Here is a 13,363-nt window from a genome sequence, read left to right on the forward strand (position 1 = left end):
CTAAGACACCCAGGCACCCCTCTTTGGCCTATTTTTAAATGTTGAGTTGTCTGTCTTGCTATGGAATTGTAGCATTTTTTTAAAGATTTTATTTATTCATAGAAATGCAGAGAGAGGGGGCGGGGGAGAGAGAGAGAGAGAGGCAGAGACACAGGCAGAGGGAGAAGCAGGCTCCATGCAGGAAGCCCGATGACTGGATCACACCCCGGGCTGCAGGCGGCGCTAAACCGCTGCGCCACCGGGGCTGCCCTCCTTATTCTCTTTATTTTGGTGTTTGTTTCAAAACTACTAAACTAAATTAAAAAAAAAAAAAATTCTTGCTAAAGCCTTCTTAATAAGAGATTGATTTGACCAAGACAATGGATTTAAAAACTCTCAAAGCTCTTCTGAATTATTTTAGAAGCTACTTGCATCCTTCCATGTTATTCCCATAGATTTCCTATTGTCTAGAGGTCTAAGAGAAAGATTTTTTTTTTAAGGTTTTATATATTTATTCAGGAGAGATACAGAAGGAGAGGCAGGGAGACACAGGCAGAGAGAGAGAAGCAGAATCCCTGAGAGGGAACCCGATGTGGGACTCAACCCGGGATCACAACCTGGGCCGAAGGCAGACATTCAACCACTGAGCCACCCAGGTGCCCCGAGAAAGAGATTTTAAACAAAGTGGGGGTTTCTCCTGGTGTTCTCTGAAGTAAACGTTCTTTTAAGGTGAAGACACATACATGTATTACGTTACATTAAAACCAAGGCAAGAAGGGTCCAGATAAGAGGTCTCCCACTCACCCCAGCCTCCCCCTGCGGCCCCTCCAGCTCCGAGCCACATGGTCCTCTGTAACCATGCAGTCAGGTGCAGCCATGCACTATTGATCCTCTCTCTTCCTATCCACTGGTCTTGCCAGCAGTACTACAAGGTCTTTGAAACCAAAGAACACTTCCACTGGGGTGCAAGGACACATGGCCACAGCTCTGCACCCAAGTCTCTCTCTCCCTGGATTTGGCGGTAAAAGGTGTTGCTCTCGGGAAGGTCAGGTGGCAGAGCGCGCTTCCCCCTGTAGGTGGCGCCTGCTCGACCGCGGGAGCTGCCAGGGCCGTGTGCGGGGACCCCCACCCCCACCCGGGGCAGCAACTGCACAGCCAGGCCGGTTCCCAGGGGGCCTGTCGCCCTTCTGAGTCACTGCTCTCACCTACTCTGGCTCCTTGGCCTTCTCATCAGCGCTAGTCTGAGCTACACCCTCTGAAAAGGAAACTGGAAAATAAATAAACGGTTATGAGTTTTCCTCATTCCCTGCGGCAGGTAACTTGATGAACTGTCATCTCATTTGAATTCTTTCCAAACATGCATCTTATTCCTCCTATGATTTTCAAAATAATGATTAAGTGGAAAACGAGACTTGTGCTTGAATTAAAAAAAAAAAGCTTGGGTGGCTCGGTTGGGCGTCTGCCTTTGGCTTGGGTCACGGTCCTGGGGTCCTGGGATGGAACCCTGTAGTCAGGCCCCCTGCTCAGCAGGGAGTCTGCTTCTCCCTCTGCCCCTCCCCCTGCTCATGTGCGTGCTCTCTCTCATAAATAAAATATCTTTATAAAAAGTGAATAAATTTCCAGTCTTTCAGGTAAACAGAATTGAGAACATTGAAGTCAACTCTATTTGAATTTACATGCATATATTTCAACAACCGACTGTCTTATCAGCGAGGCATCTGTTAGATAAACTCACTGCGATTCGTACAGCTGGAAACGATCCTCCTTCTCCAAGGTGTAAAGAGTTCTGAACTCAGAGACGTGGATTTTAGTCTTTGCTTCCCTGAACAACCACCTCACCTGCCTACAGGGTGCCAAACCAGCCTGCCTGCCTTACAGAATTTCTTCAAGAATTCAGTGAGCCTGGGACACCTGGGTGACTCAGTGGTTGAACGTCTGTCTTCGGCTCAGATTGTGATTCCAGGGTCCTGGGATCAAGTCCCGCACTGGACTCCCCACATGGAACCTGCTTCTCCGTATGCCTATGTCTCTGGCTCTCTGTGTGTCTCTCATGAGTAAATAAATACAATCTTTAAAATAAATACATAAATAAAAGTAAAAGAACTCAGTGAGCCAGTACATGTGGAAGTGTTTCATAAGTCCCGATGAAGTACCAACCCCGTGCCCGTCAGCACTGACACACCCATCCTGCACCAGCACCCAGACGCATTCTCAGGTGCTAGCTGAGCACCACATAGATTTAAACAAGGATCCACAAACCTTGAATCTGATGAACTTCTTCTTCCAGGAATGTAGTCCAGACAGATAGATTTGCTTAAGAGCTTCATGGCTCAGCCGCAGGTCGATACCGTCTGGGGTGACAGTGAACTGGAAGGCCACGGCTTGGTGAGCTTCCGCCATCTTCGGCAATCTCCTAGGAGAAGGGGACAGTGTGACACAACCAGCATTTTACCAGGTATTAGCCCCTTACCTGGACCTGGGATGTGTTCTGAATTTAGTCTTTCCCAGCCATCTAACAAACTTCATATTCCATTAATAGACCCAATTCCAGGGGCCACTGGCCCCTCCCCGACCTGTCCAGCACTACCCAGCCCACTGTCCCCTCTGCTCAGAGGCCCGGGGTGGCCGGTGGAGTCCAGGAGTGGAACCTCACCCCCACCCCTACCATCAGGCCTCCAGGCCACACCCAGCTGACCCAGGAAGTTGGCAGCCGTTTAGCCACCTGCCAATCTCACTGCCACCCACCAACCTCCTGGAGTCTGGCACAGAAGAAACCCAGAGAGTCCACAGATGAGTCCCTGATGGCCCTGAACCCCTTGTGTCCAGGCAGGAGCACTGGACTCTGGGGGATGCATGTGGCTGCTGTCTTGAGAGACCGGCTCAGGCGCCACTGAAGACTCCATGAAAAGGAGACACAGAGAATCCTCCGGAGTGGGTGTCTATGGGTGTCTCTGCTCAGGCTAGCTGCCCTGCCTCAACCAATAAAAGTGTGTTTCCTTTCAACGGCTTCAGAGCCAGGTCTATTCCGGCTCCCTTCCTCATGGTTCCTGTCTTCTTCCTTGGGGACTCAGGATGCACCTCACGGCTCCCTCCGGCACAGCCAGCCCCTCTGCTACCTCCTGGAGCCCCGGGACCATGCTCCTTCTTCCTAAGCTCTATACCGGATGCCCCACAATAAAAAGGAAGCTAACAGAAGGGGGAAAAGCTACCAAGAACTATAATGAAAACCCAAAATTGTATGTTTTCTTATCACAATTTCTCCTGTTTTTACCTTCTGAAGCCTACTGAGTGGGAGGAGGACCTACCAATATAAACAGGTGTCATGCTTTCAAAGATGCCCAGTTACAAAAGCCAAACTAGCTTATTAGTCTTCGGCTAATTGGAACAAATGGTTCCATTACAGGCCCAGAGAGGCATGCGGCCTGCATTTATTTGCTCCTTCGGCAAGCGTTTGTTGACTGCCTCCCACATGCCAGCCACGGGGAGGATGCAGACATTGGCAGTAAAGTCCTCCTCCTGCCCCTCTAGAGCTCACATAGGGAGGCCAAAAAGTAGAGAGGGTCCAAGAGGGGACCTCCTAGATGACATGGAAGCCCAGAAGGATCAGCTGGAGGGCAAGCCTTTCAGGCCCAAAGGTAAAACAGGACTCTGGGCAGAGGTCAAGGGCAGGTCAAGGACAGGGTGGCTGGTGTCAAGAGCAGGCAGCTATGGTCAGAGAGGATGACCCACAGGCAGCCAGGGGAGGCAGCTGGGTTTTATGCTAAGGGTGAAGGAAGAGCATCCAGGGGCTTTAAGTTACTGTTTCTGTCTCAAGAAGACCCCTCTGGGGGCGCCTGGGTGGCTCAGTTGAGGAAGCATCCAACTCTTGGTTTTGGCTCAGGTTACGGTATCAGGGTGGCAAGATGAGGCTCTATGTATGGCTCTGCACTCAGTGGGGAGTGTGCTTGAGATTCTCTCTCTCCCTCTCCCTCTCCCTCTGCATCTCCCGTTCATGCTCTCTCACATGCTCTCTCAAATGAATAAGTCTTTAACAGACAGAAGACCACTCTGGCTGCAGTATGGATGGTGGGCAGGGCAGGGCGTGAGACCAGTAAGAAGTAAGGGCAGTCAGTCTTCCAGGAGACAGTGGCCCAAAGTGGCATGAGTGGGGGTGAGGAGGACAACCCGCTCCAGCCAGACAGGCTTCAGAGGCACCCTGGGGCTTCAGGCTTGATCACTGGCTCAGAAGAGCCACTGCCTGACACAGGAGAGTCTCTGCCTGGGGACGACAAGTCGGGGGTGGGAGCAGAGGAGTGGTGTGTGGACTTAACCACATGTGATGTGGCTAGGGGCAAAGGGAGAGGCTGGGACAGGCACACCTGGGCACACCTGGGAAGAGTCAGCACACAACCTGCTTTGATGATCATGGAGGCAAAGAGCAAGTCGGCAAAACTCAATCCACTGGGAATCACCTTAGCTTAACGCAACCTGCAAAGTGTTCATGGTTATCTACGTGTTATTCAGCAGGCATGGAGCCAAGCTCCCTAGCCTGGCCGATTCTGAAGAAACAGATCCCATGTCTGAAAGCAGCAAGATCTCCAAGCAAAGGGCTCCTGCAGATAGTGCAGGATGTTGAAGAGGGCACCTCAACAGCTCTGAATCCTGTTCTCAAAAAGCTATCCAGGTGGCTCAAGGATTCTGCTAGTGCCTCAAGGCCACCTCTTAACCCCTCCCCACAAAGACTGCAGGCTACACATGTGGCAGGAGGCAGGTGTCACAGAGATCACTCTGCAGAGAGTGAAGCATGGCAAACAAACTTACGGACTGGCCACCCTCGGGATGATTTATAAGCTCTTTCCAGGGCTTTATACAGATGTGAGGGATTATTAATGGCAGGAGATGGAACCTAAACATAGCGTCTGCAGTCAATTCTATCTGAAGGTGTGGGTCCAGTGTTTGCTCAGGGGTCTGACCTCTGTCAGGGAGGCAGGCGAGACAGTATCTGCAGAACCAGGTTTGCAGTATCTGCAGACAAAGGTTTAAAGAACTCCCTGTGCAAATCTAGTAAGTGAAAATCCCACCCTCTGTCCTGGCATCCACAGACTCGTGTTTAAAAACATTTACAATCACAGGGGCGCCTGGGTGGCTCCGTCAACGGTTAGGCGTCCGCCTCGCTCTCAGCTCAGGTCTTGATCTCAGGGTCCTGAGTGCAAGCTCCATGCTGGGCACGGAGCCTGCGTTTAAAAAAAAGAAGAGGAAGAAGAAAGAAGGAAGAAGAAAAGGAAGAAGAAAAGGAAGAAGGAAGAAGGAAGAAGAAGAAGAAGAAGAAGAAGAAGAAGAAGAAGAAGAAGAAGAAGAAGGGGCAGCCCAGGTGGCTCAGTGGTTTAGCGCCATCTTCAGCCCAGGGCATGATCCTGGAGACCCGGGATCAAGTCCCACGTTGGGCTCTCTGCATGGAGCCTGCTTCTGCCTCTGCCTGTGTCTCTGCCTCTCTCTGTGTCTCTCATAAATAAATAAATAAAATATTTTTAAAAAAAGAAAAAGAAAAACAATATATGCTTTCAATGCTACCTCCTATCACTGTCGGGGAAATGCCAATCAACACTGAGGCCAAATGCCACTGTACACCCACCAGGATGGCTAGAATCCAAAGGATGGAGGGTAACAAGTGCTGGCAAGGCGGTGGAGAATCCAGAACCCCCATGTGCTGCCGCTGGGGATGCACAACAGTGCAGCTGCTATGGACACCAGTCTGGTGGTTTCTCAAAACATGGTGTTAGTACACAGCCCCGCACTTCCACGCCCCGGTGTCCATGCTAGAGAACCAAACACGTGTCCACCCAACATCCTGTACAAGAGGCCACCTTTTGCTGTGCACCTGCCAGACCAGTTTAGGGGTAAACCAGGAAGTGGCCACTTGAGGCACTTGAGACGTGAAGAAATTTACCCAAAGTGCTGAAGATAGAAAGAAAGCCCCCTGGGTCTATGTGGCTTGGCATGCTGTGGGGCTGTGGACCTGCTTATTTTTCCTGGCACTGCAGAAACCACCTCTGGCCGCCTCTGGTGGAGAGTGCCCACCTGGCAGCCCCAGCTGACGTGAGCTTGCATGAACCTCCCGGCCTGGAACACACCTGGGCGCTGCACCCCCAGGCTGAGCATGGGAACCATGTGACGTGCTACTTTAAAAATCATGAAGCCCACTACTGGAGAGAGAGTCTACAAGGTCTGCACCAGAGAACTTAAGCATCTTATGTTAATCTGCTCTCGGAAAGACACCAAGATCCGAGTTGAGAGCAACGACCTATTTATGGCAATTTTTATAAATTCACATCACTGGTCTATTATGCGGCTGTTCCTACAGCTTCCCAAGCCAGACCCCCACTTGGGCCTTGGCCGGGAGAGCCTGCTAACTCCAACTCACAGCTGGGATGCCTTTGCTCTCTCTCCATTCCCATCTTCTGGGTTCACACTTAGCTTCAAACTCCCCTTCTGCAGGCTGCCTTTGACCCCACATACCCAGAGAACCCAGTTCCACCAGGTTTCAGCTGGTGATTCTCCACACACAGGCTGGAAGGTGACTTTCATTTGTAAATCTTTCATTTAGGTGGCGTCTGGGTGACTCAGTTGGTTAAGCATCTGCCTTCCGCTCAGGTCACGATATCAGGGTCCTGGGATCGAATCCCTGAGTCAGGCTATGCTCAGCGGGGAGTCAGCCTCTCCATCTCACATGTGCACGCTCCCTCCCTCTCTCTCTGATAAATAAAAACCTTTTTAAAAACTTAAAAAAAATCTTTCATTTAATCTCCCAACGGAAGTGAGGAGTGTCTCCAGGACACAAATCCTTGTTCTACTCTGAATCCATTGAGGACGACAGACAGACAGCTCTCTAACACTTAATGCCAAGTGAATGCTGGGGGCGGGGGGTGGGGGCTGACGTAACACATACCTTAGTTTCAGTAAGACTACTTTAATTTTGATAACTGCCCAATGCCACTCACCACATCTTTGGACAAAAAAATTGTTCTGTAGTTCATTTTTCATATGTGCCTGCTTTGTCCTCCTCCTCCATCAACTCTTCCTCACCATAATTTGTTCACACAAGGTCAGCGGCCAGCAATCATAACATCAGCCATCCCTAAGCTAGTCCCCTTACCCTTCAGGAGGAACTGGCCCAGTGCCACCCCCATCCTCCAGGATTCTGGGGCAGGCAGCTGGCTAAGGAAAGGAGGTAAAAGGTCAGCACAATGCAAAGTGCTTAGCCGGCTTCCAAAACAGCCCGGGGGGGAAATTCAGATATGGAAATCACCTCCATAATAAACAAACAGTAAAACCTGCCCTGTGATATCCAAAATATGTAATTAGTTGCTGTCAGAGGTCTTTCAACCTAACCTTAAAAACAACAGATAAGGAGAGAGAAAGGTAGGTAGGCAGACAGACAAATGCAGCAGATTCTTTCCTGTGCTTTTAACAATGAAAACACAAAAATATTCCTTCTACCAAACTGTGGCTACTGGACAACATGACCCGCGTCTCACCCGCGTTACCCATCTGATTCCCAGGAGAACCCAGGGAAGGGGCACAGAATTTACCAAGGGGCAGATCAACGTGCAGGTGCCAAGACACCTGCCCAAGGTCACAGCCAGCAGACCCACGTCCAACTCCAAACACCACGTGCCTACCTCCCAAGTTAAGTGGTAGGTACTCCATTAAAAGTTCCACGTAAGATTCCTAAAGCTACACAAATATAAAATTAGGTCATCCTGTTGTAACCGAAACGATGTGATTGCAGTCAGCAATAAAACTACAGTAACTACAAACACGATTGGTGCCAACGCTAAAATTATTCACAGGCACCAGCCTCTCCACTGAATTGCACAATTCACGCGCGCACAGGAGTGGGCTCAGCCTGCTATTAAAATCCGGCAAAGGGCGGCCCATCTCATCTAGCGGGTCAACAGCTGTGGTGGGAATCCTTTGAGGAAAGGTTACCCACAGGAAGCAACGGCTTAGCAGCCACGTGGAACACCAGGCAGGGTCTCCAACAGCACAGGCCGTACTCCTCACCAGGGAGGATGCTCGGGCCTCCAACCCTGGAAAAACTCTCCAGAGGAGACACTGTGGGCAGAGCCTGCAGCACGGTCTTTCACGGGGCACCATTCACGTTTATGGGGTAAGGATGCTGAGTCAAGGCAGATTATAGAGGGAATTCTCAATCATCATAGTTTGTTTTATGGCTCCGGAAAAACCCAACTTCTGCCCACAGAGCTAGCATAAAAATAAAGCAAATTCAAATGTACACCTGATATCGTGCCCACTCTAGTAAATAATGGCCAATCAGAAAAATACAAAGAAATATGATCCACGCAAGAGAAAAGAATTCGGGAAAGGTCACCGAGAGTCATGTTTTTATGAAGAAAATACAAAATGCCTCACCAGGCCCCAATCATCTGTGCTCCGCTCAAGTATTTTTCTCCAGATGCAGATCCATAAGCACCTGTGTCACCAGCCATGCCGATGGCGGCCCCTCTGCTGGAAGAAGCATGCCTCCACCCAAAAGAGATCCCTGAACCTCTGCTGCTCAGAGCAAGATATCGTTCCCACAAATGTTCCTGACACCAAGGGCAAGGTGGCTTTCCCTCGCACGCTCCTCACTCTTGCACCCAGAGATGCCGCTGACCTTGCCAAGCCCCAGTTCCAGCTCAGGGCCTGGAGAGGATGGTCCTATCCATAAAACATGCCTGAGGCTATGGTATTATTTGCTAAAACTCATGCCTACTTCATACCCTTGAAACTATTTTCACATCTGGCCTCTTACTGGATCCTCCCCACTCATGAGACAAATCAACAGGTGTCAGAGGCACCATTTTACAGATGAGGAACTGGAAATCCAGAAACACATATAAGGCTGATTCAGTGTCATATCCAGGGGGGTGGGGTGGGGGCAATGCTAACACCCAACACTGCCTGCACAGGGGTCTGGGAAGCAGCCTGGGACAGGGAGACAGACGGGGCACAAGGTTTGGAGAACACAGATCTGGATTCGAACTCCAGCTCTGCCACTTAGCCGTGTGTGTGTGTGTGTGTGTGTGTGTGCGCGCGCGCGCGCGTGCGTGTAGGAGACAGGGAGACAAGGAGACAGAGAGGGAGGCCTTGAACAAATGTCACTGCCTTATCCTAACATCGTTTCCTGGCACATCAAGTATGCAGAATATGTCCCCCTCACATCAAGTAATAGGCCTGACACCACAGTATGTAGGAACACACTGTACCTTCCGAACTACGGTCCCATGCTCCAGGAACGTGGGTTTCCACGTGTATCTGCCCTCTACTTCTTTCCTAGACCCCTCTCCCCCCTCTCCCCGTTCCCTGCACGCCCTGCCAGCATCAGATACCTCCCAGACCGACCTCCTCACTCTGGTATTCAGCTTGCAGGAGCGCTGCTGATCCATTTCTAGTACACCTTATCGTACCCTAACCTTAACCCCCCATTGTACAACAGAGTGTTTTTGAAAAAATAGAAAGAAACCAAAACTCTTCACGTTAAATCTTTTTAAGGGCAGTAGAGGAGTTGACATTTAGGAAAATTAGTGACAGATGCGTTATCTCATAAATGAGGAAGACTTTCATAAAATGTAAAGTCAGAGTTACAGCCTAAGAAAACTTCTTAAAGGCAAGGTTATTTTGTGTTTGCTTTTAACCTAAACACGTATTACCTTTTACTGGGGCAGTGGGAGGAGGTGCCAGGGCTTCTAAAGAGAAGGAATTAACCCTCAGAACTTGACTCCTCAGAAACTGGACGAGTCCCATCTGCATGGAGCCGTATTTCTCACCAGGGCACGGAAACAAAGAGGTGACCAGACAGGGGTGCGCTGGGGATCAACAGCCTCCTCGGGACTCAGGAGGAAGCCAGTAGACTGGTAGGAAGAGGAGGTCACTGGTCCCTCCCTTGATGTGGGAGGTATGGAGCTTGCAGGTCTCCCATCCAGACATCCCTGAGCATAGTCACAAGGCAAAACAAGGGCACCGGGCAGGTGGAAGAACGTAACAGCTTCCTCTGTCTGCTGCTTGCTTCCCTGGCACAGACTTTCACAGCCCCTAAGGACCCCACCGCATCAGAAAAGTGCAGCAATCCAGGGGAGAACGGATCCCAAATGTTCTTCTCTGGATTAATATCTGAAAGGCCACTTTGGGTCACAGGAATCAGCAGGAAGGCAAGTTTAAGAGTCACGTGGGAAGCAAAGGTAGCAGGTGGCACTCAGGGACGGTCAGAAAGAATCTAGAACACTCAGGTTCCGCGGGGACAGGTGGGTGGTGAACCCACAGCATTGGTGGTATGGAGTCCTTTCTTTTTTTACCTGAGTTACCTGGTGTCCAACAACTAGTTGATAATCTTGTGCAATCTCGCAGCCTTCCACGGTGGCAAATATACTGTACACTGAGAGAGGCAAGCCTAAGGCAGCAGCAAAATTTCAATTGTTGACTTCCAAAAACAGGCAGAAAAACAACCCACGTTACAGGAAAGTAAAGGTGGACATTCCAGAGAACTGAGGCTCAGGATCACCTTACCCCAAAAAGGTCAGTTGGCTTCCACCCAGGGCCTGCTGGGAACCCAAGGTCCACCCATATTTGCGCTGGGTAAAAGGTGAAGTTCACAAAAAGCGGCATAAGCGTCAGAAATCAACAAAAAGAACATATTCTTTACTTGTGTTAATTACCAGATCTTTTTTCCTTTCTTCCTTTTTTTTTTTTTTTAAAGCACGCCCTGTGCAGCCTAGACTCTTTCTACAGGCACCCAAGGCACTGTGAGAGGGTGGTCCCCGGAGCGGGGACCTGGGCGCGGAGGGGAGGCCAACTCTGCGCATCCTTGGGTCCCCTAAGCACCGCCTTCATGTTGGACCCTGTGCTTGTCCTTACTTATCTGTCAAAGAGAACAGTGCTGGCAAGAGCTGCTCAGGAGTGGCTCAAGCATCTGGGGAGAAAGAGAAGAGGCCCCATCAAAGCCAGCAGAGAATCTGTGACACGCACTCTGAACATGCCAATTTTATTTTAGCCTTAACAGCACCAATTCTTCCGGAAGCGAAGTTGAGGCTTCCAGGAGCACCAGCAGCAGCAGCAGCGGCGGCAGCGGCAGCAGCACTCTGGCCTGCCGGTAAGAACCACGCAGAATGACTAAACCTTTTCTCCAACAAAGGAAAAACTGCACCGGATCAAAGTGCAGCAGCAGCCCCGGGCCGCAGCGGGCGCGCTTTCCGCCTCCCACCTCCCCACCGCCCTCCGAGCTCCGCCTGCGTCTTTAATTGCTCGCCTGGAACGCGTCCTCGAGGGCGCCGCGGGCAGCTGCGGCCGCCGCGCCCCGCCCCCCCCGCCCCCCCGCGGGCGTCACGTGACGGCTGCGAAAAGTAGGGGAAAGGTTAACCCGAGCCCCGCCCCCGGCCCGGCGCGTCCCCGGCGCTCAGATCCTGTTCCACCCGCCCGGCTCCGAGAGACCTTCCGGAGCGAGCTGGCGCGCATCGCCGGCGCAGCCCGTCCTCCTCCCCCGGCGACACGCAGCGCCTGTCCGTGGGAAGGCCCGGCCCCGCGTGGCCAACCCCGAGGGCACCGAAGGGCTGCGGGCGCCGGCTGCCGCCCCACGGCCGGCCCGCAGCCCCGCGCCCCAGGCGCCCAAAGCGCGCCCGGAAGGGACTCCCGCCCCAGGAAAAATGAAGTGTTTCTATGAATGGGCGCGAAGGGCCGGGTTGCATCAGCGCGGCCCTGGCCCCAGGACTCCCCGGAGGCCCAGGCTTGACCGCTGGGTTACCGCGCGTCCAGGGTCGGGCCAAGGGCGGCAGCAGCGGGGACGCCAGGTTTACTCCCTGGGCCTCCGGGTTAGGCCACTTGTTTTCGGGACCAACTCGAAAGCTTATTTTGGCCTGCGCAGGAAGCCAGTTTCTGCCACCCTGACACAAAGTATGTGCGCCCCCAAAGGTGGCCCTTTTCTGTTGGACTCCAACAGATGGGAGTTCAGGGTGCGAGGCCGGGTCTAGCAATGCTTCACAGGAAGGAAACGGGTCGTTTCGAGGCGAAGAGGAGCCCCCAGGCTCACAGAGGCTCAACCACCAGACCCCTCGGTCTGAGGCTGCATTCAGTTCCGAGGGACGCGATGGCCCCATAGGCCTTCCCACCAGACCCTGCTTCCCCTCAAAGACCAGCTCATCTATCTGCATTAAGGTCGTCCTCCGTGCACACTCACCGCGAGTCACCTTAAATACTTCGGAGAAAGGGGGGCTGGGAGGGGTGCTGTTCGCTGGCACAAATTAAAAAACAAAAAACCAGGGAGTCCAGCCACGTTCTAATCCCTTAGTTTGAGGTTCGGGAGGAAATCAACACGCCTGAATATCTGGAATGGCCAGAAACCCGACGCCGGTGCAAGAGGATGGTGTAACAAAATACACGTTTCAAAAGGTTAAACGGATTTCTATTTTATTCGGCAACTTACAAAGTTACCAGTTCCCCCACAACAATCTCCCTTTAAATAATTCAACCCAGGGAGCACCGAGGAACCGAAAGCCTTGTCCTGAGCGGGGACTGCTTAAGCGTGTTCTGCACCGAACCTGGTTAATTATACGGGATGGTTAACTCTCGGTGTTCAAGTCGGCCCTCACCTTGGTTCCCTCCAGCTTTCACGAAAGCCAACAAAGACGCTGACCCACGGCCTTTCCGAGCAAAACGAAAGGAAAGGAAAAGGTCGTGGCCTCGCTGAGGGAGCGGAGGTCAGGGCTGCACCCGTCGGGGCTCCGGACGGCGCCTGCCGGGGCTTGCGGGCCCAGGGAGCCCGGACCCGGTCACGTGACGCCCCTCCCCCACCCCCGCGCGGCGGGGGGCGCGACCTTGGGCGGACGCTCGGCGCCCACCTGCCCCGCACCCAGGGCCTCACCGGGGGGTGGGGGGCGTCCGCCAGCGGAGACCCCGGCCGGGCGCCCCTGTGGTCCCCGGCGGACGCTCGGGGCCGCGCCTGGAGCCCCGCGTCAAGGGCGTGTCCCGACGGCTGCAATGCGGGGGCAGCCGGGGAGGGGGGCGGACGGCGCGCCGGGGAGTCCTGAGGCCCCAGCGTCCCTCTAGCTCCCGCCTGGAACCCCAGGACGGCCCCCCAGACCCAGTCTACCCCGATGGGGGGAGGGATGCGGCGGGATCGAGAGCGGGTGGACGGCGCCCAGCCAAGTCCAGAAGGCCGAGCATCCGTCCTGCAGCCTCGCCGCCCCTCGGACGGACCCCCACGCCCAAACCATTCCTAAGAGAAGGGTGGGATGAGCGGATGTGGGAGCCGGCGCCCCTCGTGGCCCCGGGCCGGGGGCATCCAGCCAAATCCGGAGACCCGCGCATCCCTCCAGCTCCGGCACCGCACCCGCCGGCGGGCCGACCCTCGGGC

General features: G+C 53.0%; 2 protein-coding genes across 4 annotated transcripts in view; one reads left to right on the forward strand and one right to left on the reverse strand.

The window, feature by feature from the left end:
• The window catches only part of LOC140612570 (large ribosomal subunit protein bL21m-like), a 75,419-nt gene that overhangs the window by 61,541 nt on the left and 515 nt on the right, over positions 1-13,363 (reverse strand). Inside the window, exon 2 of the mRNA XM_072790252.1 lies at positions 2,239-2,392. Coding sequence (XP_072646353.1) covers positions 2,239-2,306 — 68 coding nt within the window. The 5' untranslated portion in view covers positions 2,307-2,392. The remainder of the gene's footprint in view (positions 1-2,238; positions 2,393-13,363) is intronic.
• LOC140612571 (DNA-binding protein SMUBP-2-like) overlaps positions 1-13,363 on the forward strand; it is an 81,534-nt gene that overhangs the window by 48,248 nt on the left and 19,923 nt on the right. The window lies entirely within an intron of this gene.

Source organism: Canis lupus, chromosome 21 (genome assembly GCF_048164855.1).
Source record: "Canis lupus baileyi chromosome 21, mCanLup2.hap1, whole genome shotgun sequence".
NCBI classification, from domain to species: domain Eukaryota; kingdom Metazoa; phylum Chordata; class Mammalia; order Carnivora; family Canidae; genus Canis; species Canis lupus.